Below are 26,576 nucleotides of genomic sequence, written 5' to 3'. Positions count from 1 at the left end.
TGTTCCTGCTCTCGCTATGTCTCTCTCTGTCAAATAAATAAATAAAATCTTTAAAAAAAAAAAATTCCACAGATGTCTTTACATTGATTTTTATCCTGAAACCTTACTAAAATTAATTAATCAATTCTAGGGTTTTTTGGTGGAGTCTTTAGGGCTTTCTGTACATACTATCATGTTGGGTGCAAATAGTGTGAGTTTTAATTCTTCCCTACCAGTTTGGATGTCTTTTATTTCTTTTTATTATCTGATTGCTGTGGCTAGGACTTCTAGTACTATGTTAAATAATAGTGGTGAGAGTAGACATCTCTGTCTTATTCTTGACCTTAGGAGAAATGCTCTCAGTTATTCAACACTGAGTATGATGTTGGCTGTGGGTTTTTCATAGATGACCTTTATTAGGTTGAGATGTGTTCACTCTGTCCTACTTTACTGAGAGTTTTTATCATGAATGGATTTTGTACTTTGTCAAATGCTTTTTCTGCATCTATTGAAATGATCATATGGTTTTTGTCCTTTTATTGATACAATGTATCACATTGATTGACTTGTGAATATTGAATCACCATTGCATCCACTTGATTGTGATGAATGATTGTTTTAATATATTGTTGGATTTGTTTTGCTAATATTTTTTGAGGAATTTTGCACCTATGTTCTTCAGAGATATTGTAGTTCTCCCTTTTTGTAGTGTCTTTATCTGGTTTTGGTATCAGGGAAATCTTGGCTTCATAGAATGGATTAGGAAGTTTTCCTTCCTCTTCTGTTTTTTGGAATAGTTTGAGAAGAACAGGTTTTAACTCTTCTTTACATGTTTGGTAGAATTCACCTGTGAGGCTGTCTGGCTCTGGACTTCTGTTTGCTGGTAGTTTTGTGATTATTGATTCAATTTCATTGCTGGTAATTTGTCTGTTTACATTTTCTGTTTCTACCTGATTCAATTTTCAGAGGTTATATATTTCTAGGACTTTATCCATTTCTTCTAGGTTGCCAATTTGTTGGCATATATTTTTTTCATAATACTCTTACAGTCTTATGTATGTCTGTGGTATCAGTTGTTATTTCTCCCCTTTCATTCATGATTTTATTTATTTGAGTCCTCTTTTTGTTTTTGTATTAGTCTAGTTAAAACCTTATTGATTTTGTTGATCTTTTCAAAGAAGCAGCTCCTCATTTCATTGATCTGTTTTATTGTTTTTGTTGTTTTGTTTTTTAGTTTCTCTTTTGTTTATTTTGGCTCTGATATTTATTATTTCCTTCCTTCTGCTGGTTTTGGACTTTTTTATTCTTTTCTCATTCCTTTATGTGTAAGATTAGGTTATTTATTTGGGATTTTTCTTGCTTCTTGAGGTAGGCCTGTAATGCTATAAACTTCCTTCTTAGAATACCCTTTCCTGCATCCCAAAGATTTGGGACTGTTGTGTTGTCTTTATTTCTTTTTTTAAATTTAATTTTATTTATTTATTTGAAAGAGACAGAGCACATGAGTGGGTAAAGGGGAAGAGGGAGAGAATATCCAAGCAGATTCCTGCTGAGCCTGAGCCTAATACAGGGTTCAATCTCATGACCCATGAGATCAGGACCTGAGCTGAAACCAAGAGTTGGACACTTAACTGACTGAGCCAGCCAGGTGCCCCAGGACTGTTGTGTATTCATTTTCACTTGTCTCCATATATTTTTGATTTCCTCTTTGTTTGGTTGACCCATTCATTGTTTAGTAGCATTTTATTTAACCTCCTGAGTTTGTGTTCCTTCCGTATTTTTTCTTGTGGTTGATTTCTAGTTTTATAGTATTGTAGTCAGAAAAGATGCATGGTATGACTTTTATCTTTTTGAATTTTTTGAGACTTGTTTTGTGGCCTAACATGTGATCTCTTCTGGAGAATGTTCCATGTGTACTTGAGAAGAATGTGTATTCTGCTGTTTAGGATGCAGTGTTCTGAATACATCTGTTAGATCCATCTGGTCTATTGTGTCACTCAAAACCGGTTTCCTTGCTGATTTTCTGTTTGGATGATCTATGGACTGATGTAAGTGGGGTGTTAAAGTCCCCTACTATTATTTTATTACTATTGATCATTTCCTTTATGTTTGTTATTAGCTGCTTTATGTATTTGGGTGCTCCCATGTTGGGTGCATAAATATTTACAATTGTTATATCTTCTTGTTGGATTGCACCATTTATGATTATGTAATGTCCTTCTTTGTTCCTTGTTACCATCTTTTTTCTAAAGTCTATTTTGTCCAATATAAGTATTGGTAACCCAGCTTTCTCTTTACTTACATTTTCATGATTTATGTTTCTCCATCCCTTCACTTTCAATCTGTAAGTGTTTTAGGTCTGAAGCGAGTCTCTTGTAGGCAGCATATAGATGCATCCAGCTTTTTTATCCATTCTGTCACCCTATGTCTTTTGATTGGAGTATTTAGTCCATTTACATTCAAAGTAGTTATTGATATGTGTGTATTTATTGCCTTTTGTTATTTGTTTTATGGCTGTTTTGGTAGTTCCTCTCTGTTCCTTTCTTCTCTTGCTGTCTTCTCCCATGATTAGTTGGTTTTCTTTAGCAAAATACTTGGATCCCTTACTCTTTATTTTTTGCATATCTATTACTATTTCTTGATTTGTGGTTACCATTCATTTACATATAACACTTTCTGTATATAGCAATCTATATTAAGCTGATGGTCATTTAATTTTGAACTCATTCTTTACTCTCCTCCCCCCATGTTTCAGATATTTGGTATCATATTTTATATCCTTTTGTGTTTCTCTTGACTGATTTTTACAGAGATACTTAATTTTTTTTTTTTTTTTTGCTTTTGTGCTTCATATTTTTCTTACTCTTACTTATGGCTTTTGTTTTCCACTTGCTAAGTCCCTTTAACATTTCTTGTAGGGATCATTTAGCGATCATGAATTCCTTTAATTATGTTTGTCTGGGAAACTATTTATCTCTCCTTCTATTCTGAATGATAGCCTTGCTGCATAGCATATTCTTTGCTGCAGATTCTTCCCTTCCAGCACTTTGAATATATCGTGGCACTCTCTTCTGGCCTGCAGTTCCTGCTGAAAAATCAGCTGATTGCCTTATGAGGTTTCCCATGTATGTAACTGTTTTCTCTTACTGCTTTTAAAATTCTTTATCACTACTTTTTGCCATTTTAATTACTATGTGTCTTGGTGTGGACTTCTTTGGGTTGATTTTGTTGGGTGCTCTCTGTGCCTTTTGGATCTGGATTTCTGTTTCCTTCCCCAGATTGGGGATTTTTTCAGCTATTATATCTTGAAATACATTTTCTGCCCCTTTTCTCTCTCTTCTCTTCCTGGGATTTGTATAATGAGCATGTTATTATGCTTGATAGTGTCACTGAGGTCCCTAAATCTATTTTTATTTATTATTATTAATTTTTCTCTCTTTTTCAGCTTGATTGCTTCCCATTACTCAGTCCTCTAGGTCACTGATCAATTCTACTTCCTCTATTTGCTACATACTCCATTTTTTGTATTGTTAATTTTAGTTATTGAGTCTTCATCTCTGATTCATTAATTTTTATGTTTTCTCTTTGTTAAGGGTCTCACTGAGGGCCTCCACTCTTTTCTTAAGTCAGGAAATATCTTTATGACCATTACTTTAAATTCTCTAGCAGGCATATTACTTATCTCCATTTTGTTTAGGTCTCTTGCTGTGATTTTGTCTTGTTCTTGTATTTGAGATATATTCTTCTGTCTCATTTTGTTTAGCTCTCTGTGTCTGTTTCCATGTGTTAGGAAAATCAGCTATGTCTCCTGCTCTTGAAAGTAGTGGCCTGCAGTGCAATGTCACCCATTTCCCAGAACCTGGTGCTTCAGAAGTGTCTCCTGTGTTGTGTGCATCCTGCTATCGTGGCTGAGCTGCATTTATCTTTAGTCCAGTCATTTGCAATAGCTCCCTTTCCCTGTTGTGGGCAGGGTTTGGGACCTGTGTCATTAGTGGGCCAGTCTGGGGCTGTCTTGGGCTTGAGTTGCATCAGACTAGTTAGTCATTTGCCAGAAATGTCACAGCACTAAACTGCAGGGTGCTTTCCCTTGTTTTCCTCTGAGAAGCTTTTGTTGGTGGGGGGACCCGCAGTCAGACCAGAAGTCTGCCCCCAGCCCCTTGCTAGGGCTGCAGTTGGAATGGTGGTTATCTTCCCCTCTTCCTGGGGCAGGAATCACTTTGGAGTGCTTCTGATCCCTGTTGGGGTTCTTGCACACTGCCAGGCTTTGGCACTGTTTTAGATGGGCTTCAGCAAAGGATGTAATGGAGGGGGCAGGTCTGCAGGAGAATGCAGGGGTAGAATGCACAGTGTTAGCAAAGTTTGCACAGATCTGCTGTGGGAGGGGACCTGGAGCTGCTTTAGAAACTTCTGGTACAGGGCTAGAGGGGGCGACTCCACAGGAGAGTGTGGGAGCAGGGTGCATGGTGCCAGCAAAGTATACAGGTTTGCTATGAGAGGGGACCTACAGCTGCCAGGCAAAACTCCTGCTGAGTTGGAGGGGGTGAATCCGCAGAAGTGTGCAATGGTGGGGCACCCTGTTAGTAAGCTAGGTAGAGAGTATGGACACTATGCTTATTCCTGCAGGTGTCTGTGTATCTAGACTGGGAGTCGCGGAAGGGAAATGACACCCTCCAGCAATTTTGTTCTCAAAATCTCTCAAAGATCCCTGCCCCTCCAGCACATGCTCTGAGATTAGTAAACAAATCTCCCTCCTGTATAGCCCAGACATTTTTCAAACTGCAGCATCTGTGTATATCTCTGTGGGGCTATTTGTTGTGTTGTCTCTTTAAGGGTAGGGACTCCGATTCTTATTGCCCTCCTAGCTCTCCCAGAGGCCAGCCTGCTGATTTTTAAAGTTCCAGGTTTTAAGCTCCACTGACTGTAAGACTCACAAAATCTGCCCCTCTGGTTTTCAAAGCCAAATGTTACAAGGATTCCTCTTCCTTGTGCAGGTTCCCCCGGCATGGTGTGCCTGGTGTGAAGGTCTGCTCCTCTCCCACTTCACACCAGGGCATCCCTCCTTCCCACAGACAGTCCTGTGGGTCTGTTTAGCTCCCAACTACATCTCTACCTTTCCTACCCTCTTTGATGTGGCCTCTTCTCTACATTTAGTTGTGGAGAGTCTGTTCTGCCAGTTTTTGGGTTCTTTTCTGGGTTGTTACACTGAATAGGTGTTATCTGGTTGTATCCCTTGGAGCAGGTGAGCTTAGGGTCTTCCTACTCTGTCATCTTCCCTGGACTCTTGATTTGATGGCTTTCAAATGTGTCACATGACAGCCCCCAGTCTTCCCAGCACAGAAAACATTAGAGAAGATATTGCCAGATTCTGTGCTGTTTTAGCTACCTTTTATTCTTGGAAAGTTGTGGAGAAGTTGGTTAATTTGACCTGATAAATTTAAGAGGGTCCATGACCTTGACATTATCCTGATGTCCAAGCCTTGTATAATGTGGTACTCAATTTTCATGAGTGAATCAATCACATTTGTTTTAATGGGGGATAGCTTTGTTTTCTGGGAGATGATAGACTCACTAAGGGCCAGAAGTAACTTAGGTCCTGAGAGAAGTCTTCAATATCCATGTTAGTTCTAGTAGAAAAAAACATGATATATGGAAATTTACTTTGGAAAAGTAAATTATTCCTGCTATATTGGTAAGCTATTTCTTTTCATCTGTGATTTATTGAATTGTATTCTTATAATCATATAGCTATATTTTAAAAACAAACATTTAAGGATAATATTTGCAAGAAACTGGAAAAAATGTCAAGACACCATTTCATATACCATGATCTGCAATAATAATTTTAGTTCAATTTTGTCCCCTTATGCCAACAAAGACTGATTTATAAAGCATGTTCCCCAGTCCAGAACCAGATAATACTGGAGATAATTATTGTGCCTGGTTAGAGTTTAAGAGCAATTTCCTGAGGCACCACTTGTAAAAGTGAAAGAACATACATTGGAATGAGTGTTCAGCTATACAGTAAAAGAAAAATACGGAATTGTTAAACAGAGCCCATTTTCCAGTATTAGTTTAAATAATAACTGCATTATGCCTGGTGATTCCGCAGAAACTTTAATAGTGTAATTTTAGTGTATGGATTCACAAACTTTTTAAACTTTGTAGGCAACGCAGAAAAATCTAATCATAGTCCAATTTCAAACACTTTAGAAATAGGATTAGTGCTTTGTCACCTAAAAGTAGGAGTTAGTAAGATTTAAAGCAGAATTTAGATTTCTTCTGGAAGCCGAACTATATTTTTATTTTGAATAAGAATCATTAATTGTATTAGCATCTAATTAGATTTGGAACATTTTTAAAAGAACACTGAAAACTGCAAGAATATTGTTTTATGTTTTCATTGAAAGAAACCCATTAAATTTTAAAGAAAAATTTTGTAGATTTAACATAATTCAATTAAAAAATAGGTTCTTACACATTTGTTAAGGAAGAGCTGGATGTAAGAAAACTTTTAGCTTAAGATAAGCCAGTGATAGGTACACTTAATCTTGTCTTAGAAAACTATTGTTAGTGTTCATTTTTAAAGGTTCTCTAAATTCATCCCTGCCTTTAAAATGATGAGATTTGCTTCTTCCAATGTTGGTAAAACCAAATGAGGGACTGAGCAAACCTTTGGTAAATTAAAACAAAGACCAACTAATTTAGGCCACTGTTTGGGTTTTAAAAATCCATCTCTTATCCATTTAGTTTTGACTTATTCACTTTATATAAATTATCAGTTTCAGTTATTTGACAATGCACAGCTAGAGAAAAATGGAAATTTTTTAAAAGATAAATCTAGATATTAAACCTTAGTTGATAGAAGATTCTGTCAGCCTATGGTAGGTTTTAAAAACTAAAGCTTTTCTCCTTTTCTAGCTTAAAGAAATAAAAAGACAGGTTTTTTTTTTTTTTATCTAAATCTTTATTAGAAGAAAAAAACATTTAAAATGATGAGTAACAACAAATTTCATTAAATATTAAACATTTTAGTTATCAAAGATATTTAGACAATATGTTCCTAATATTTCTGCACAGCAGAAGCACACTGATTATAGAGCTCAGACTGTCATGTGCTCATGTGAGTTTGTTTTTGGCATAAAAGAATATCTAAAGTCACATTTAAATAAATGTGATCATAGATAAGCTGATAACTTACTGTTGATTCTCAAAGCTTTCACAAATTATCATATCTGACTGACATTCCCTTGGGGTGAATACTTTAACACTGAGTAACAAACTGAATTCATTTTCTTTAAAGTTAGTAATACTAGTAAAACTACTTAAAATTGAATTAGAAATTATGTTCCTGTTTATATTAGCACAATAAAAGTTATTATAAACAAACTGATTATTTCATATCAAAAGTTAAAAAAGGAAATAACACACATAAAACACTTTTTGATGATAATAAACAATCATTTAAAACAGAGCGATTCAGTACGTGACACCTGTGAGCACCCTTTCCAGGGGTAAAATTTCCCTTTGTAATTTCTCAAAGTGTCCCTTTCTAAACTCTGTAAAACACTGAGAAATGATCTACCATAAAAAAGATTAGATTTTTTAAACTTCTCACTTTTAGTAAAAAAAAAAAAAAAAAAAAAACAAGCATCCTTTCACTTTTTTTTTTCTTGCGTGTAGTACACATTCATGAATGTCCACTAGGCGCAAGGGAAATTGTTTATGCTGCAAAACTACTCTATATAGTGAGGATATCAAACATACTGAAATGACAAGTGGTTTCCAACCAGTGAGCTAAGAGGAAAACAAATTCAAGAAGACTTGTTTCAATCACTAAACATTGCAGGTTTTTTTTTTTTTTTTAACAATGTTTATAAATTTGCCCACAAAATCTGGGTAATATTAAACAGCCAGTAAGGCACTTTGTCAGAGAGGACTAAGTAGTAAAGGCTGGATGATTGGCAATTTGTTTAATAGGAAACATTCTATACTCAAAGAGAGCAAAATCTGGAGCAGGCAGTCCTTTTACCAATTTACTGTCAAACAGGAGCAGGGAAAACTTTAAAATTTTCTATTTCACTTTGTTGACCAATTTTCCCTGCAGAAGTCTTTTAGTTGTAATTTAAAAAATATATTAGGAGCTATCGATTTAAATAACGTTTCATTTTTCAATGTAATATTTAAAAGAATATGAACATATTCACTAGTGTTTTCAAAACATCCAAGCCACTATATTTAAAAATGAATTACAAAACAAAAGATCTTAGTATAAAAATGTACCATGTTATTAACAATTCCCTTGCAACTTCTGATGGCTTCACATATTACAGTATAAGCTTTGGTATTAAACATGCAAATAAAAGCCAACAGGGTGGTGAATACAGTGTTCCAAACACAAAGCACTTATGAAACTAGTGTTGTGCAGACACAGCAGATGAAGATTAGGTAACACCGCTGCAGGATGACCACAGTTTGCACTTCTAATGCTTCTTAGTTTGCATACTTGGCTCGTTCAGAATCTTCAGCAGAGACTGACTCATGTAATAGGGCCTTTCAGCAGAACCATCGTTTCTTTCTATATCTTCCACTAGGAGGAAGAATGGCACAGAGTAAATATCAAAGCAAAACTGTAAGAGAAGTAACGTCGCCATCTGCTGCACACTTGCTTTACAGCAGTTCAAAACTTTTTATTTTTTTAAATAGCATAGTTTGGCATCATTATTGTAAACATACCTATGAGAAAACAAGCAGCCCTTGTTATTATGTTAGTAAAATATTACCCCATTCTGTGTACCAGGTCATATTCTGCTAATAGTGCATGCCTCTCAGGTGCATGACTGAAAAAATAACTTTTACCTTCTTTTGGATAGGAAACTTACCCCAAAAAACCAAAAACCAAAAAACAAAACAAAAAAAACAAACACAAAAAACCTCATCCAGAATTTCCAAATTCACCTCCAAATTCCTGAAAAGTAGTATGTACTCAATTCACTTTATAAATTATTGTATTTGTTCAAAATTGCTTTTGTTTTGCCATCAACAATTTAGGTAGCATAGTTTTAAAAAATATTTGTAAAATTTTAATGTATTTCAAAAAGCCTTAAACTGCAAGTTTTGAAAAATATTGTTTTGCAGTTAATTGCTTCGTAAGATAATAGCTTCTAATTTTTTTCCCTCAAAAACAATGCTCATTTTTACTCTCTTCTACACAAAGAACAAACTAGTGGGGAAAACTTTTTCTGACTAGAACTAAGTCCATAATATAGTTCAAACTTATATACTTAGAGATTCTTCCTCTAAGTGGTAAAGTATTTAAAAATATTGAACCAAATAGCATTTCTTTTCCTATGATTTTCTACCCATGGGTTATATCCTTAAAATATAGCCAACTATAGAATGTGCCTCCATATAGTTCAGTGAACACTTTTACTCTAGTGAATTTTTTGGTCTGATCAGCAGATATAATGTAATACATGGGCCCCATCTAGTCTAAGAATCTAAAATACAGAAGTTATGATTATTAGAAGTCTCCAAATTAATCTTTGTCTTAATTTTCTAACTTCTGGAACAGCCAAGAATATAAGAATATAGGCAACCAGTTTCTTGCATGTTGATTTATATTTTATTCAAGTGATTTTCCAACTTTTATGTGTACCAGAATCAACTAGAGAACTTTATAATTCTCACAAGCTGCCCCACACCCAAACACAACATATCAGAATCTCTTAGGGAAGGGGCATAGGCATCTATTAGAAGTTCTCAGAGTGATTCTGATGCCTACAAAAAAAAAAAAAAAAAAATTAGAACTGTGTTGTTTCATCATGTATCATCATTCAACTACTCCTGAAGGGGATGTATTCCCCAACATTTTTTAACACTTAAGAGAGAGGTGACTGGGGCACCTGGGTGGCTCAGATGGCTAAGCCTCCCACTCTTGATTTCAGCTCATGTTATGATCTCAGGGTCATGAGATCCAGCCCTGCATTGGACTCTGCACTGGGCGTGGAACCTGTTTAATATTCTCTCCCTCTCCCCCCTTTCCTGCTGCTCACATGTGCACATGTGCACTTGCAAACACACACTCTCTCTCACCCTCTCAAAAAAAAAAAAAAAAAAGAGGTTTTACTATTTACTAGATCTTGGTTGTGACCTCTGTATTGTTGGATAATAATAATAACCATCCAGAAAGATAGATTATCACTCTTCTCTGAATTATGCTTCAAGGAGAATGAGGGAAGAAGGCCCTTTGCCACAAGGTGAAGCCAAGTGACACTTTTGACTATAACAATCTCAAGAAAATAAGCCAAGAACAAGATGGTGGCCATTATTATAAAGACCACTATTTTAAAAATCTTCCTTATTCATTGGTTTCTTGCTATTAAGCTGTCACAGAGTCAGTCTAAATCTAGGTTCCCATAATTCAGGATTACATAAGTTAGTTTTTATATTAATTTGTGACACGATGATACATTTCTGACTCTCTTCTTAAATACATGGATCATATTTAGATCACATTTAGACCACAATCTTAGATCAACACATTTCTTTGTGTCAATACTAATACGAAGCTTAGTGTAAATGCCCAAAGGATACTACAATTCAATGTTCCTTTTGGGGTAATTTTTACACTGTTAGCCAAATCATACACATGTGCACACAAGGGATGGACAGGCAAAGTAGTTGAGTGTCGATTCATGCTTTGTTCCACCCTGCAAAAGACTAAGGCATGGCTATCAGCAACCAGCTTGTTGTTCTGGCCAGCAAGGATGGAGTATAAAAATAACTTTCCTGCTAAACTCTCAAGAGAGAGATTTCCTATCGCACAGCGCACCTAAAGGTACCAAACAAGGTACCAATGGAGTGCTAGTAGTGTATTTCCTTAGGGAAAAATCTGAAGTGTCTTACTCATCTTTTCTCTTTCTTTCCTCACTTAAGTTGAGCTAAAACTAAACCTTTTGTAGAATGAAGTCAAACAATCTCTTTAATCTAGAAAAACAGGTATGCTTGTGAAAGATAGAATCACTCATCTGAAACCGATCCATTCCAATTTTCTGTATGGTGGGAGTAGGAAAATAGGAATTTGTCTCCATCTGGGTTAGAGACAAAAGGCATGAGTTATGTAGCCATTTCAGTTTTGTTCAGAGTATGTTAACGGTGGCTAGAGGTTCATAGTATTGGAAATGACATCCCAAAATTCAGATTCAACTTTACTATGATTATAATTTCACTAAAAACAAAGTGGGCTATGGGGTTATGAGGTTCCCCAGTAATTTTTACCTAGCAGTGTTCTCTATGGAACTTGTATAACATTAACATCTCTGTTATGGTCTTGAATCACACACTGAAATATACTTCCTAGGGAAACATTTATACGAGTTTAATCACAGTTGAAAAAGCTGTCCACTAGCCGGAGCAGCTATATAACCATAGCACCATATTTACAAATTTAGTACCATATGCTGGTTAACTATGTCAATCTTTTTTATGGTTAATTGACTATACGTTTATAGTGCTTTCGAAAATTGCCTGAATATCCTTTACAAATATACATTTATAAAAAGAAAGGCGATCAAAGTGCTGCAATGGGAAACAGCACTCCGAGTTATAAAAGTCTCATTTAAAACACTTTTGGCTATAGGCTTTAAATATATGTTTGACATTTACACCTTGCTTTTTCAGCTGGGACCACAGTCTATAAAGTATCCTAGTTCACAGTGGCTACTGTCACCAAATGCCTGTCACCTCAGGTGGTACCAGGTTCTGGCTTTTTAGGAATAAGCACAGAAATTCCACATTACTCAAAAGCATCATTTTCAAGTTACAAATGATCTAATTTACAAAAGTTCTATTTAAAAATGAATGTCACTGTTTGGAGCTTTTCTACTCTTTCTGCTTCTGGGGAACTAGTAGCATCTTGTTCAGAGTTCCGTGCAGGGTAGGGGCTATGAAGTAGGGTTTTTCTCTGGATCCATCATTTCTTTCCAGATCTTCACCTGTATATGCAGCAGCCAAAGCAGGCAAAACAGCAAGCGACAGCAGAATTAAGTGTATTTTTATAAATTGGAGAGTCAAACAGGGAAAAATCAGAGAAATTAGCGTTAGAAAGTCAAATATAAGACAATCCATACCGTTAAGTTGCTGATGCTGGACAAAGTAAGAAACTTCAACCTCTGCCAGGAAGCACTGAAACTTCCTAAATCCCACCAATGCCTGAAGAGGTTTATTTTGATAGTTTAAAGGTTAATAAGATCTTTCATATCCTTTCAAAACTATTGTCTCTAAATCTGTGACTGTTCATTTCAGAAAGGTAAAATGCCACATCTTCTGAGATGAAGCTGAATAAAAAGTCTGTGGTAAATGTAGAACAATAATTGAATTTCAGAGTTCAAAGTCACTTTTAATGGTAGTCTACACCCATAACATTACAGATGAAGAAACGGAGACCCAGGTATGTGAAATGATTCTCCTGAAGCCAAAAGCTCTGGGGCAATCAGAATGAGGTGAGGACCCAGCCTCTTGACACCTAGTTCGGTTCTTGTCCTACTTAACTATAAGTTATCCTGTCTTAAATTTCCTCAGATTGTATTAGAAAACTACTGGCAGGGTTTTCTGACTTCATGTAACACATGAATTTACCTTCCTGCTTTGCCTAGGCTAATAATAAAATGATGGAATGTTCACTGAGCACACACCTATCAGGTGATTCAGGGAAAGCACCAGAATGATGCTGAGGAGCAAGAAGTTGGCACGGAATTAAGCTTCCTAAAGATAGAATTTGCAGCAGATAATATCTATCAATAAGTATACAAGTACGGCTTAACTCTATGTTTCCACTAGTGTATTAAAAAAGATTTTGTTATTCATAGTCTTTATTATGACAAAGGATAAGAAATATTATATAAAACCATATAGGATAATCATAGATTTATGGAATAAATCTAAATTATTTTTCATCCTTTTTGGGGAATGGTTGGATTATTGATTTAGATTTTTACATTAGACCTCACAATGACCTTCCTCAGATAAAATGAAAAGCTAAGGAGGGAATATGATGGACACTGAACATTTTTTTCTTTTTTCCTTAACCATATTTCTATATCATATACAGTATATCTACATTGTTATTACTTTTGAAGCATTATTAGGAAGCATGGTATGGATCACACTAATAATCATCTACAACACTACTTTTTTCTCATACTGGGACCAGAATTCTCATTGCCTTGTAATATTAAAAATATGCCATGTTTCTATAAATGCAGTGTTTGCAAATGGTTTGCATTTTTAAAAATACCAGTTGTCTGGCAGCCAAGAGAATAGGTATAAAAAGATGTGTATGTATAAAGGTACAGTTCCACACGATCAGAATTTGGCTTATGGCACCATTTAAGAATGTTTTCCAAAGTAAGATGTTGCCCATAGTAAAAGTTGGGAAGGGAGGAGAAATATAATTTGGTATCCCTTGTTCTTTATTCTCAAAGACCAGAGTCTCCAGAAGGAAACTATTCATGTTCAACACACAATGTATTGAATAAAGCTGAAATTACACCTGGTTTTCAAGAAGTTGGTAATTATTAATATAAAAGGGTAGAAAACATTTCTTACTGCTCAAATTTAAAATCCACTGTCAAATTTAAAATCCATAAGACTTTTTCCAAAGCTTCCAAAGACTGGAAGCTAGTAGTTTCTATGCATTTCCTGAGATACATTTTGAGAAACATTTTCAGTTATAAGAATGAGGAAGATCCTAAAGGGATCTCCCACTACTTCTATGATTAGCATCTGAGATGAAAAAAAGAGATCTTTGAACATTTGAGACCTCTGTCTCAGGCACTACCATATTTCTGTGTTCCTTTCTCCATCTCCAACCTGAGCTGGATTTTGTTCATGTGGCATTTTGTAGGTGGCTTCTCCTACCTAATAAACCACCGACAGTGGCATTAGAAGATGATTAAACATTTCTGTTCCATTTATAGCCAGAGAGAGAACTAACTAGTATGCACAGTTCTCCTGATTTCTGAATTGTCCAGTTATTGAAAATAATTTTTAAATGTTAAGGAAAAAAAAAAAGTCAAACCATTTTCTAGTTTTTTCCTTTGAATATGTCTCCCTATAAGTATTATCTCCTCTCCTGACCCCACTGTAAAGTTGGTGCTGTGAGTTATGCCAAAAAATAAACTGTTAATTTTACACAAGTGGATCACTCAGTAATGCCCTGTCACAGAATGTTTTCTCTGCTTCTCTTAAGAGCAATGTGCCAGAGAAATAATCACTCAGAGGGTGGGCTAACAATTTGTTCTTTCATCTGCTGAGCCTGCTTTCCCTAGGCTGAAGGTAAGGGCCAGGTTAAGCTCCTAGGGCACTAGGTTCTCCAAGGCTTTTAAGATGAGATGCTAATAGAAAACCTATCCATTATGAGTTACACATGCTGCACAGAGGTACAGCAAATACGTCAGTGATCAAAGCTCTTAAGAAGTATTTTAACTGTAAGCGTCAGAATCGATCGAGCTGTTTCCTAGACATTCTCCTCCATGAATCTAGTGTGAATTGGCCCTATGTGTCTTGGAAACCATTGCTAGCTTGGCTTTATCAGAATTATAAAGCCTCTCCTCAAAGAGGTCCTGAAGTCCAATCTCAAAGCCATGTCCTCAGTGCTGTTAATGATTAGATTCCGTTGTGCTTTATTATTAAAATTTGAAAATACTAAGATGTGCCAAAACAGTTTCATGCTAACACAATGCCATGGAGCCCGAGGTTCATTTCAGTAGCTGACTCTGCGGTGCTTTGCAAACTCCATTCTCTCGGCTGTTAAGGTTTAAAGAGCATCTACTAAACAGAGTCTCTTTCCAAATCAACACTATTTGGTAGTTGCAGCCAGGCCATAGCAAATCCACAAACCAGCTAAGGACATGGGTCTTAACCTTCTTATCTTTCAGTTACTCTCCAAAGGGGGAAAACACATATACTGAAAACTTACAGAAGCAGATGAAAATTGTATCAATACACATTGCATAGACGCTGAAGAACCCATGTGCAACTAGGTAAGATCCAATAATGACTGTCTGTAAATGAGTAAAGAACAAAATGAAGATGTCATTAACTTGTCCAGAAGAACAATAATGCAGCTTTAAATGAAAGTCATGATGAGAAACGCTGAAGTACCCTATATAGAAAAGATTTCAATATAGAGACCAAAAAAGTACAATGTTAACACTTTTGGGTAATTTGTACTGGGATCTAAATGTATATATTGTCTGCCAATTTTCTTACCACTATCCCCAATGCCTACCAAAAATATCCCAGATTTAGGATCCTGTAGACTGAGGCAGGAAAGCATGGGAGTTAAGAGCACACACTGCCTAGGGTTGAATCACATGTCAGGCACTCACTCAACAAGTTACTTAACCTCACTGTGTCTCCTGCCTCCTATAAAAAATTACTGGTGGGCAAGGGAAAATGTGAATAATAATAGTATTTATGACATATGGATTGAGTGAGTTAATTAATTGCTATAGATACTGCAGGGCTCCTACCAGGTCCTCTCCAGCTGCTACATCTATCATCCAATTGTTAGGAATGTAGGCTGCTGACAACTGAGTGGCTTCACTCACTAGGAATTGCCCTTGTTGCAGGGAACTGCCTCACCCAAGGTTACGCCAGCATCCAGGGGGCAACCCCTGGCCAACGGCTGCCTGATGCAGCATGCAGAGGCCTAATTCTTCCTTCAGAACTTCCTGACAATATGTCTGAGGCCTCTACTGTAACTGCAGCTTTTTCCTTTGCCCATGCCTGCCCTCCTCACTTCCTTGTTATAAGGGTATCTCAGGAGAACACTTCCAAATAACCTTCCCCATACAATCCTGTCTCAGAGGTTGTTTCTAAGGAATCCAATCTAAGGCAGAATAAGGCTTGGCACAAAGTAGGACCAATAATGTTAGCTATTATTATTTTTCTTATTCCTTTTATTTTGCCATCTCTAATAAATCAGAGTCAATATTACCTACCCAGTTGCTATGAATGAATTGTATCCTCTCAAAATGCATATGTTGAAACCTAACCCCTAATGTGACGATATCTGGAGGTGAGGTTTGGGGGAGGTAATTAGGTCATGAGGGTGCAGCCCTCATGAATGGGATTAATGCCCTTAAAAGAGGAGACAGGAGAGATGATGATACCTCTCTCCACCATGTTAAGATACAGTGAGAAGGGGTCCCTTTGCAAACCAGGAAGACAGCTCTCACCAGGAACTGAATCTGTGGGCACCTTGATCTTGGACTTCTCAGCCTTCAGAAATGTGAGGAATAAATTCTTGTTTAAGCCACCCAATCTATGATATTTTTGTTATAGAAGCCTGAACTGACTAAAACACCAACTCTTACCAGCAAAGGTACCCAGTAGTAATTTAAAGATGTTGGTCCTTCTATCATCGTTGGCAATCTGTGTGTGAAGAGTAAGAAGGCCAGCACACCTACATTGGAAAGGCAGAACATGTATATTATGTATTTGCAAAGGAATATAGCTTTTCCAAGTACCTTCTAAACTTATTATGTTTATTATTACTTACCTATACATCCAGCAACTAGAATTTTCCCCAGGATTAGTACAAAGTCTGTAACTTTATCCATAACTGCAACTCTGAGAATCAGAAAAAAAGTATAATTTTGTGTTTAAATTACATTTGTCACTTGAAATTTATGAGAGTAAATAATTTATGAGCTCACTTTGATGTGTCTTCACTGGAAATTTTATTTGGCCTTTGTTAAATGCAAGAAATGAAGGTAGACCCCAGGAATGAAGTTCTGATTTATTTTCGATGAAGTAAACAGAAGATGGCATTGTGGGGCTATCAGGCACTATTAGTTATGTCAGCTTCTGTTTCAAAGCCTAAGACACCCTGAATTTCGAGGAGATTTCATTTTTTCCCCTGCTTTTGCTCACTCAGACTCTCTCAATTTGGGGAGGGGGAAGTGGTCAGAAACATGATGTTTGTGTGGAGAATTTCTTGAGCAGAAGGGATAATAAAAATCAATAAAATGCCAGTTAGTGTGAAGATGTAGATGGATGATGGAAGCAACATTCTAAGATACAAAAAGAAATAGTGTGAGAGAGAAGATTTAAGTCTATCCAATTGAAAGATAATATTCATGTCTAATAAGACCACCATCAATTTAAATCACAACATGTGAAGTCTGTGATGCTCAAATTTCACCAAATTGTCTTTTGCAAATTCAACCTGATTACTTACTTTAAAACATTTCTCATCAGCAGATTGAAAGCATCTCTTGCTGACCTGCAGAAGTTTTTGCCATATATTGCAATCTGAGGAAAACAGACGTTATTATTCTGGAGTCAGTAACATACCCTAATAAGACCAACAGACAATCCAATGACAGGAAAATTAATTAATTCTCTTATCACCCAGACAGCTACTGTCATTCCTCTTTCCAGCATTTGGGTATGTGGGAGACCTGGAAACTGTTTAACCTCAACTCTGCACAGCTGTCAGGGACGCTGGTGTGCTCCAGATTCTATATGCCTATAAACTTCATGGGAATTCACACAGAGGTAGATCTTTTTCTCAAATCCCAGGATATGGCTTCTGTCTTTGAAGTGTTTTGGCTAGGGTCTGTTGTGAATGGGATAAATGTTGCAGCATTCACATTAAAAATTATTCTGGGGAACCCAACACCTTTCAAAACATTGATTTACTGATTAAAAGTTTCAATATAGTATTCTCACTGGAGGTAAATTAGTGACTATTTAAATCTTCATGCCTATTTGAATCACCCTACAGACTCTGGTCATGGGGAAGACAAGCAAGTATCATAAGGTTGTAGTTACAAAATTTTAGAAGAATTATGTTTTTGGAATCCCTATTTTTAAAAAATCTCCAAATTCCCCATAGAAAATAAGTAACACATTCAGGTAGGCCTTGTCGATTCCCACACATTTCAACATAAGATTTATGAAAAGAAATAGACCATTCCCTAGAAATATGTAAATCCCAGAATTAGATTTTTTTTTTTCTCAGAGTGAAATATAGAACCTCTCCTTGCACTAAAAACTATGTCAAAGACACACAAAATCTTTTCAATCTAACATATTTAAAAATTTCTAAGGTAAATAATATTTTCCCTCTTTAAAAAGATATTAACAGTAATAATGAACTACAGTTAAGATATTATCTCAACTAGGATAGAATAGCTCTGAATCACGCATGGGATTCACAAATCCTTATATCAACATGGTGATAAATTCAACTGTATGATGTAAAAAGTGTTAGAGATGGAAATGTACACATGGGGTTTGGGTTTGCAAAGAAGAAATTTAGTAAATAAAGAATAATCTACTTACCATAACATAGGCATTTCTGTTAAAAAACTTTACCATTTTTTCCAAACACCAGAAACAGCATTTCAGGCAGCATTGTAGAAATTTAGAAATGTTGTTCTGGGCCTCTATGAAAATGAAATATTAAAATCTATTAATGATTTGTAACTAAACTATGATCAAAAAAATAAAAATTTTAAAAATAGGCTTTTAATTTTTTTTTAAATTTTGGTAAAATATATAGTTACCATTTTAACCATTTTAAGTGTACAATTCAATTATGTACAATACTGTACAATTCAATTCAATCCATTAAGTGCATTCCTAGTGTTGTGCAACCATTATTACTATCCATTTCTAGAACTTTTCATCATCTCAAATAGAAACTCTGTACCTATTAAAAAATAACTTCTCATTCTCCCCTTCCCCAAGCTCCTGGTAACTTCTACTGTAGTTTGTATGAATTTGCCTCTTCTGGACACCTCATATAAGTGGAATGATACAATATTTATCCTTTTGTGTCTTGCTTATTTCACTTAACAAAGTTTTCAAGGCTCATCATTTCATTCCTTTTTAGAGCTGAACAACATCCCATTGCATGTATATATCACATTTTGTTTATCCTTTTATCTGTTCATGGAAATTTGGGTTGTTTCTACCTTTTAGCTACTGTGAATAATGCTAATATGAATACTTGTATGCAAGTATCTGAGTCCTTGTTTCAATTCTTTTGAGTATATATGTATAGAAGTGAAATTGCTGGATCATATGGCAATCCTATTTTTAACTTTCTGAAGAATCACCATAATGTTCTCCATAATGGCTATACCATTTTACATTCCCACCAACAATACACAAAGGTTCCCAGTTTATCCCCATCCTACAAATACTTGTTCTTTTTCATTTTTTAAAATAGTAGCCATTCTAATGGATGTGAAGTGGTAACCTTATTACGATTTTGATTTGCATTTCCTTAATGAATAATATTGAGCATCTTTCCATGTGCTTATTCCCCACTTGTGTATCTTCTTTGGAGCAATGTATATGCCAGTCCTTTGTATAAGGGACCAAGGTGGTGACATAAGAGGCCCCCGAACTTCCCTCCTTCCACAGATGCACCTAAAGTACAGCTACACATGGAAAAATTTCCTCTGCAAAAAAACCAGAAACTAGCTGAATGACTCCTACCACATCAGGCAACTAAAAAAACAACCACAGTGAAATGGGTAGGAAAGGATGAGACAAACGTATTGTAAACCCCATTTCTGGCACAGAACCATACTATAAGGAAGATAACCCCAACTCTCAGCCTCTTCCTGAGGAGTAAAGCATTTGGACAGTACATACAGGATTCCAACTTTTAAGGCTCCCACCTAAGGGACAGGCCCACAAAATTCCTAGCTCTGAAAGCCAGTGGAGCTTATAACCACAAGTCCTACAGCACTACAGAAAACAAAGCTAGTTCTTTACATTCTAGCACTCACTGTGGCTGTCCTCCCTTAGCACAGAGGAAGTAGAAAAAAAAATGTTCATTTTCCAGTCTTTTCCTGGAAGGAGATGGACTACATACTTTACAAACCACTGCCTTAGGTCTGGCTTATAATTTGCACACATCTAGGTGCTAGCTGCAATCCTTCATGGAGTTGTCCAGGGGAGCTAGTGGGCACTTCTACTACTTTCTCCCTCTAGCTAACTCCAATTATATAATTAGGCCACCAACATCTCTTTGGAAGGAGATTTTACACATACCAACTGCCCTAGTTTTTGCAGCTGCTGCCCAAAGAATGGTCCACACCTTCCCTGGCTCTGATAGCCAATGGGGGTTGCATTGAAAAGTCCCACAGGGGCGCCTGGGTGGCTCAGTTGGTTGGGCGACTGCCTTCGGCTCAGGTCATGATCCTGGAGTCCCTGGATCGAGTCCCACATCGGGCTCCCTGCTCGGCAGGGAGTCTGCTTCTCCCTCTGACCCTCCCCCCTCTCATGTGCTCTCTCTGTCTCATTCTCTCTCTCTCAAATAAATAAATAAAATCTTTAAAAAAAAAAAAAAAAAAAAAAAGTCCCACAGGACTATAACAAACAAATAAGCAGTTTTTAAATGGTGCAGGAGCACCCTCCTCCAATCCCAGCATGGATATACCCCTTGGCTCAATGCAGAAGGAATAGGCAAATATCCACTTTCCAGTTTCTCTGTGAAAGAGGCTTAACTGCATACTTGCCCACTTGCTGCCTGAGGGTCTGGCTTCTAATCAGCTTACATATAGGTTCTGACTGTGATCCTTCTCTTTGGAGCACTGATAGATCTTGGCACATATTCAACTATTGGGGACCATTAAGAATAATGTGGCTAGGACAATCACAAATGCTTGAGAGACCTAGAAGTTTGAGCTGGGCTGATTGATGAAATTCATCTCCTGTATGAGACCAGTCTGTCAAGACTGGGAGAAGTGACTGTTTTATCTAATACAACAAACCCACCATAGAGAGTCAAAAAAATGAAGAGGGGAATATGTTCCAAACAAAAAACAAGATAAATCTCCAGAAACTGATATTTCAGAAGTAAGTGGTTTACCTAATAGAGTTTGAAATAATGGCCATAAAGATGCTCATCAAGATCAGGGGAACAATGAATAAACATTGAGAATTTTAACAAAGGGACAGAAAATATAAAAAAGCATCAAACAGAATTTATAGAACCAAAGAGTACAATAACGGACTTAAAAAATTCAACAGAGGGTTTTAATAGCAGACCAGATCAAGCAGAGGAAGGGATCAACAAACTCAAAGACAGGGCAGTGGAATTCATCCAATTAGAGAAGCAAAAGGAAAAAAGCATGGAAAGAGTGATGGATTTATTGGACACCATCAGGCAGACCAAAATGGAGGTCCCAGCAGGAGAAGAGAGAGAGAAAGGGGCAGAAAGTTCAATCGAAGAAATAATGGCTGAAGACTTCCCTAATCTGGAGAAACAAACAGACATTCAGATCCAGAAAGTCTAAAGAACCCCAAAAAAGATTAATCTAAAGAGACCTACACTGAAACACATAAAATTAAATTTTCAAAAGTTGAAAGGCAGTTAAAGGCAGCAGAAGAAATGTGACTTTTACCTTTTTCAGGGTAAAAAAAAGTCACAGAAAAGTGACTTTTTCAGCAGAAATTTTGTAGGCCAAAATAGAGTGGAATGATATATTCAAAGTGATAAAAGAAAAAAAACTGCCAAGCAAAAAACTCTATGGGACAAAGTTGTCCTTCAGAATTGAAGGATAAAGTTTTCCAGACAAATAAAAGCTGAAGAGTTCATCTTGTAAGGCTCACTAGACAGCCTTACAAGAAATGTTAAAGGGAGTTTTTAAAGCTGAAACAAAAGGATGCTAATTAGTAACATGAAAATATGTGGAGTATAAAATTCACTGGTAAAAGGTAAATATATAGTTAAATTCAGAATACTCTAAAACTAATGGTAGCAGGTAAATCACAATTCTAGTATAAAGATTAAAGTACAAAGTGTTAAAGATAACTATAACTACAATAAGTTAATGGATACACAATATAAAAAGATGTAAATTGTGTCATCAAAAATGCAGCATAAATGTGGGGAAAGTGTAAAAATGTAGAGCTTTTGTACACATTTGAAATTAAGTTATCAGCTTAAAATAGATTGATATAACTAAGATGTTTTATGTAAGATATAAAACAGCCAGAAAACAACAAAATGGCAATACTAAATCCATAACTATCTATAATATAAATGAACTAAATTCTCCAATCAAAAGACACAGAGTGGCTGAGTGTATTAAAAAAAAAACAAAACTCAACTATAAGCTATCTATAAGTCTCACTTCACCTGTAAAAACACATACAGAATGAAAGTGAAGGATTGGAAAAATATTTTTCATGCAAATGGAAACCAAAGTAGGAAGAGTTATACTTATATCAGACAAGATAGACTTTAAGCCAAAAACTGTAACACAAAAGTCATTATACTGTGATAAAGGGGTCTATTCATCAAAATAATTTAAAAATTATAAATATTTATGTACCCAACATTGGAACACCTAAATATACAAAACAAATATAAACAGATATGAAGGGAGAAATATACAGTAATATAATAATAGTAGAGGATTTTAATACCCCACTTTCAACAATAGATCATTCAGACAGAAGACCGAAAAGGAAATATTGGACTTAAATTATACATTGACCTGACAGATTAGACATTTACAATACAGTCCTTCCAAACACAGTAGAATACACATTCTTCTCAAGTGCATATGGAATATTTTCCAGGACAAATCATATGCTAGATCACAAAACAGGTCTTAATAAATGTAAGAAGACTGAAATCATACCAAGCATCTTTTCCAACCACAGTGGTATGAAACTAGAAATCAATTACAGGAAGAAAACTGGAAAATTCACCAGTGTGTGGAGATTAAACAACATGCTACTGAACAACCAATGAGCCAAAGAGGAAATCAAAAAGGAAATCAAAGAGTACCTTGAGACAAAACTGGAAATACAACATGCCAACATATGGAATGCAGCAAAGTAGTTCAAAGAAGGAAGTTCATAGCAATGAACACCTATATTAAGAAAAACAAAAGATATCAATCTGACATTACATCTTAAGGAAATAGAAAAAGAAGAACAAACTAAGCACAAAATTAGTAGAAGGAAAGATATGGCAAATCTCAGAGTAGAAATGGATGAAATAGAGATTAAGAAGACCATAGGAAACATCAGTGGAACTAACAGTTGGTTTTTTGAAATGATAAAATTAACAAACCTTTAGCTAGACTAAGGAACAAAGAAATAAATACAGAAATGAAAGAGAAGATATTACAATCAATACCACAGAAATACAAAGGATCATAAGAGACTACTATGAACAATTGTACACAAATTAGATAACATAGAAGAAATGGATAAATTCCTACAGACATACAACCTCCAAGACTGAATTATGATGAAATAAAAAATCTGTAAAGATCAATTACTAGTAAGGATTTTGAATCAATAATCAAAAACTTCCCAACAGGGGCAGCTGGGCGGCTCAGTCATTAAGTGTCTGCCTTCAGCTCAGGTCACAGTCCCGGGGTACGGTCCCAGGGTCCTGGGATCGAGCCCCGCATCGGGCTCCCTGCTCAGCGGGAAGCCTGCTTCTTCCTCTGCCACTCCCCCTGCTTGTGTTCCCTCTCTCACTGGGTCTCTCTCTGTCAAATAAATAAAATCTTAAAAAAAACAAAAAAACAAAAAAACTTCCCAACAAACAAAAGGCCACAACCAGATGGCTTTACTGGTAAATTCTATCAAACATTTAAAGAAGAATTAATATCAATCCTCTCAAACTCTTCTAAAAAACAGAAGAGAAACACTTCCAAATTCATTTTACAAGGCCAGAATCACCCTGATAACCAAAGCAAGAAAAGGACACTACACAAAGAGAAAATTATAGGCCAATATCCCTAATGAACATAAATGCAAAAATCCTCAACAAAATATTAGCAAACTGAATTCAGCAGTACAGTAAAAGGATCATACACCAAGATCAAGTGGATTCATCCAAGACATGCAAGAATGGTTCAATATATGCAAATCAATAAATGTGATGTACCACATTAACAAAATGAAGGATCAAAATCGTGGTCATCTTGGTTGATGCAGAAAATTCACTTAACAAAATTCAACCTCCTTTCATCTTATAACTTAAATAACTGAAGTTATAACTTATAACTTAAAATTTATACCTATAAATTGATTAGAGAATGCCTTAACATAATAAAAGCCACATATGACAAGACCACAACTAACATGATACTCAATGGTAAAAAGCTGAAAACTTTTCCTCTAAAATCAGGAATAAGACAAGGATGTCCACTCTTGCCATTCTTATTCAACATAATACTAGACGTCCTAGTCAGAACAACTAGGCAAGAAAAAGAAATAAAAGGGATTAAAACTGTAAAAGAAGAAGTAAAATTCTTTCAGATCACATGATATTACTTATAGAAAACCCTACAATCCACAAAAAAACAAACAAACAAACAAACAAACAAAAAACAGTCTATTAGAATAAATGAATTCAGTGAAGTTGCAGGAAAGAAAATCAATACATAAACTCAACTTCATTTCTATATACTAACAACTGACTATTGAAAAGAGAAATTAAGAAGACAATCCCATTTACAACTGCATCAAAAATAAGAAAACACCTAGAAACAAAATTAACTAAGGTGGAGAATTCCTTGTGCATTGAAAACTGTAAGCCATTGATGAAATAAAGACAAAAAAGTGTATATCCTATGATCCTAGGTTGGAAAAATTAATATTGTTAACTGTCCATAATACCCAAGCAATTTACAAAATCAGTGCAATTCCTATCAAAATTCCAATGGCATTCTTCACAGAAATAGAAAAAAACAGTCCTAAAATTTATTTGGAATCACAAAAGACTCTGAATAGTCAAAGCAATTGTGAAAGAAGAATAAAGCTGAAGGCATTACATTTCCTGATTTCAAACTATATTACAAAGCATGGCAATCAAAATACTATAGCATTGGGAAAGAAAGAGCCACATAGATGAATGGAACAGAATAGAGAACCCAGAAATACACCCAAGTATATATGGTCAATTTTTAAAAAAGAAGTCAAGAATATAGAATGGAGAAAGGTTAGTCTCTTCAATTCAATGGTTCTGGGAAAACTGAATGTCCACATGCAAAAGAATAAAATTGGACTCTTATCTTACATCACAAAAAACAATTCAAAATGGATTAAAGATTTGAATGGAGACCTGAAACCATAAAACTCCTAGAAGAAAACATAAAGGCAAGCTCTTTGATATTGGTCTTGGCAATGACTGTTTGGATTGGATGCCAAAAGCAAGGGCAACAAAAGCAAAAATAAGCAAGTGAGACTGCGTCAAACTAAAAAGCTTCTGCACTGCAAAGGAAACCATCAACAAAATGGAAAGGCAATCTATGCAATGGGAGAAAATATCTGCAAACCATATATGTGATGATGAGTTAATATCCAAAATATACAAGGAACTCACAGAACTCAATAGGAAAAACACTAATAACTCAATAAAAAAAAATGGGTAAAGGACCTGAACAGACATTTTTCTAAAGAAGACACACAGATGGCCAATAAGTACATGAAATGGTGATCAACATTACTATTCATCAGAGAAATACAAATCAAAACCACAGTGAGGTAGAGGATAGGATGTCTATTATCCAAAGACAAAAGATAAGGATGTGGAGGTGAAGATGTGGAGAAAAGGGAACTCTTGTATACTGTTGGTGGGAATGTAAATTGGTGCTTCCACTATGGAAAACAGTATGGATGTTTGTCAAAAAATTAAAAATATAACTACCATATGATCCAGAAATTCCACTTCTGCATATATATCCAAAGAAAATGAAATCACTATCTCAAAGAGATATTTACACTCCTATATTCACTGCAGCATCATTTACAATATCAAATGTATGAAAATGTGTCATTCAATGGATCAATGGATAAAGAAAATGTGGTATAGATACACAATGGAACATTATTCAGCTTTTAAAAAGAAGGAAATACTGCTTTTGCAACAACACAGATGAACTTGAAGGGCATGATGCTAAGAGAAATAAGCCAGATAGAGACAAATACACATGATATCCCTTATATGTACAATTTTTAAAAATGTTGAACTCATAGAAAGAGCAGAATGATGGTCACTACAGTCTGGGGGGTGGGAGAAATAGGGAGAGGCTGGTAAAAAGGTATAAATTTTAAGTTATAAGATGAATAAGGTCTTTCGATCCAGTGTATAACAGTGAATATAGTTGATAATACTACATTGTATAATTTAAATTTGCTTATGGAGAACTTAAGCATTCTCATAGAAGGAAGGAAGGAAGGAAAAGAGAAATATGTGAGGTAATGGACGTTTATTACCTTGAATGTGGGACTCCTTTCACAACATATGTGTATATCAAAAAACATATTGTACACTTTAAGTATATTACAATTTTGTCAATTATACCTCAATAAAGCTGAAAAAATTTACATAATTTTAAAAATCCTTTGTTCATGTTCAATCAGATTGTTTATTGTTGAGTTGTGGAAGCTCTTTTTTTTAATTTAAATTCAATTAGCCAACATACAGTACATCATTAGTTTTTGATGTAGTGTTCAGTGATTCACTAGTTGCATATAACACTAGTGCTCATCACAACACATGCCCTCCTTAATACCCATCACCCGGTTACCCCATC

At 35.6% G+C, this 26,576-nt stretch overlaps 1 protein-coding gene across 5 annotated transcripts in view; it reads right to left on the bottom strand.

Annotated features, from left to right (window-relative positions):
• Positions 1–7,602: 7,602 nt before the first annotated feature.
• Positions 7,603–26,576, bottom strand: part of SLC44A5 (solute carrier family 44 member 5) — a 351,239-nt gene continuing 332,265 nt past the window's right edge. For 3 of the 5 annotated variants that reach the window (XM_032425923.1, XM_032425947.1, XM_032425941.1), the window contains 6 exons: positions 18,334–18,437; positions 17,225–17,298; positions 16,544–16,614; positions 16,359–16,447; positions 14,957–15,041; positions 10,045–11,972 (listed from right to left, as the gene is read on the bottom strand). In XM_032425923.1, coding sequence (XP_032281814.1) covers positions 11,860–11,972; positions 14,957–15,041; positions 16,359–16,447; positions 16,544–16,614; positions 17,225–17,298; positions 18,334–18,437 — 536 coding nt within the window. In that variant the 3' untranslated portion in view covers positions 10,045–11,859. Of the gene's footprint in view, positions 8,567–10,044; positions 12,190–14,956; positions 15,042–16,358; positions 16,448–16,543; positions 16,615–17,224; positions 17,299–18,333; positions 18,438–26,576 lie in introns of those variants that run through there. The other 2 variants (XM_032425932.1, XM_032425957.1) reach the window with 2 other exon arrangements.

This window comes from Phoca vitulina, unplaced genomic scaffold (genome assembly GCF_004348235.1).
Source record: "Phoca vitulina isolate PV1807 unplaced genomic scaffold, GSC_HSeal_1.0 scaffold2, whole genome shotgun sequence".
In the NCBI taxonomy this organism is placed as follows: domain Eukaryota; kingdom Metazoa; phylum Chordata; class Mammalia; order Carnivora; family Phocidae; genus Phoca; species Phoca vitulina.
The sequence above is the reverse complement of the archived record's forward strand: the minus strand, read 5'-3'. Positions and strand labels throughout refer to the sequence as shown.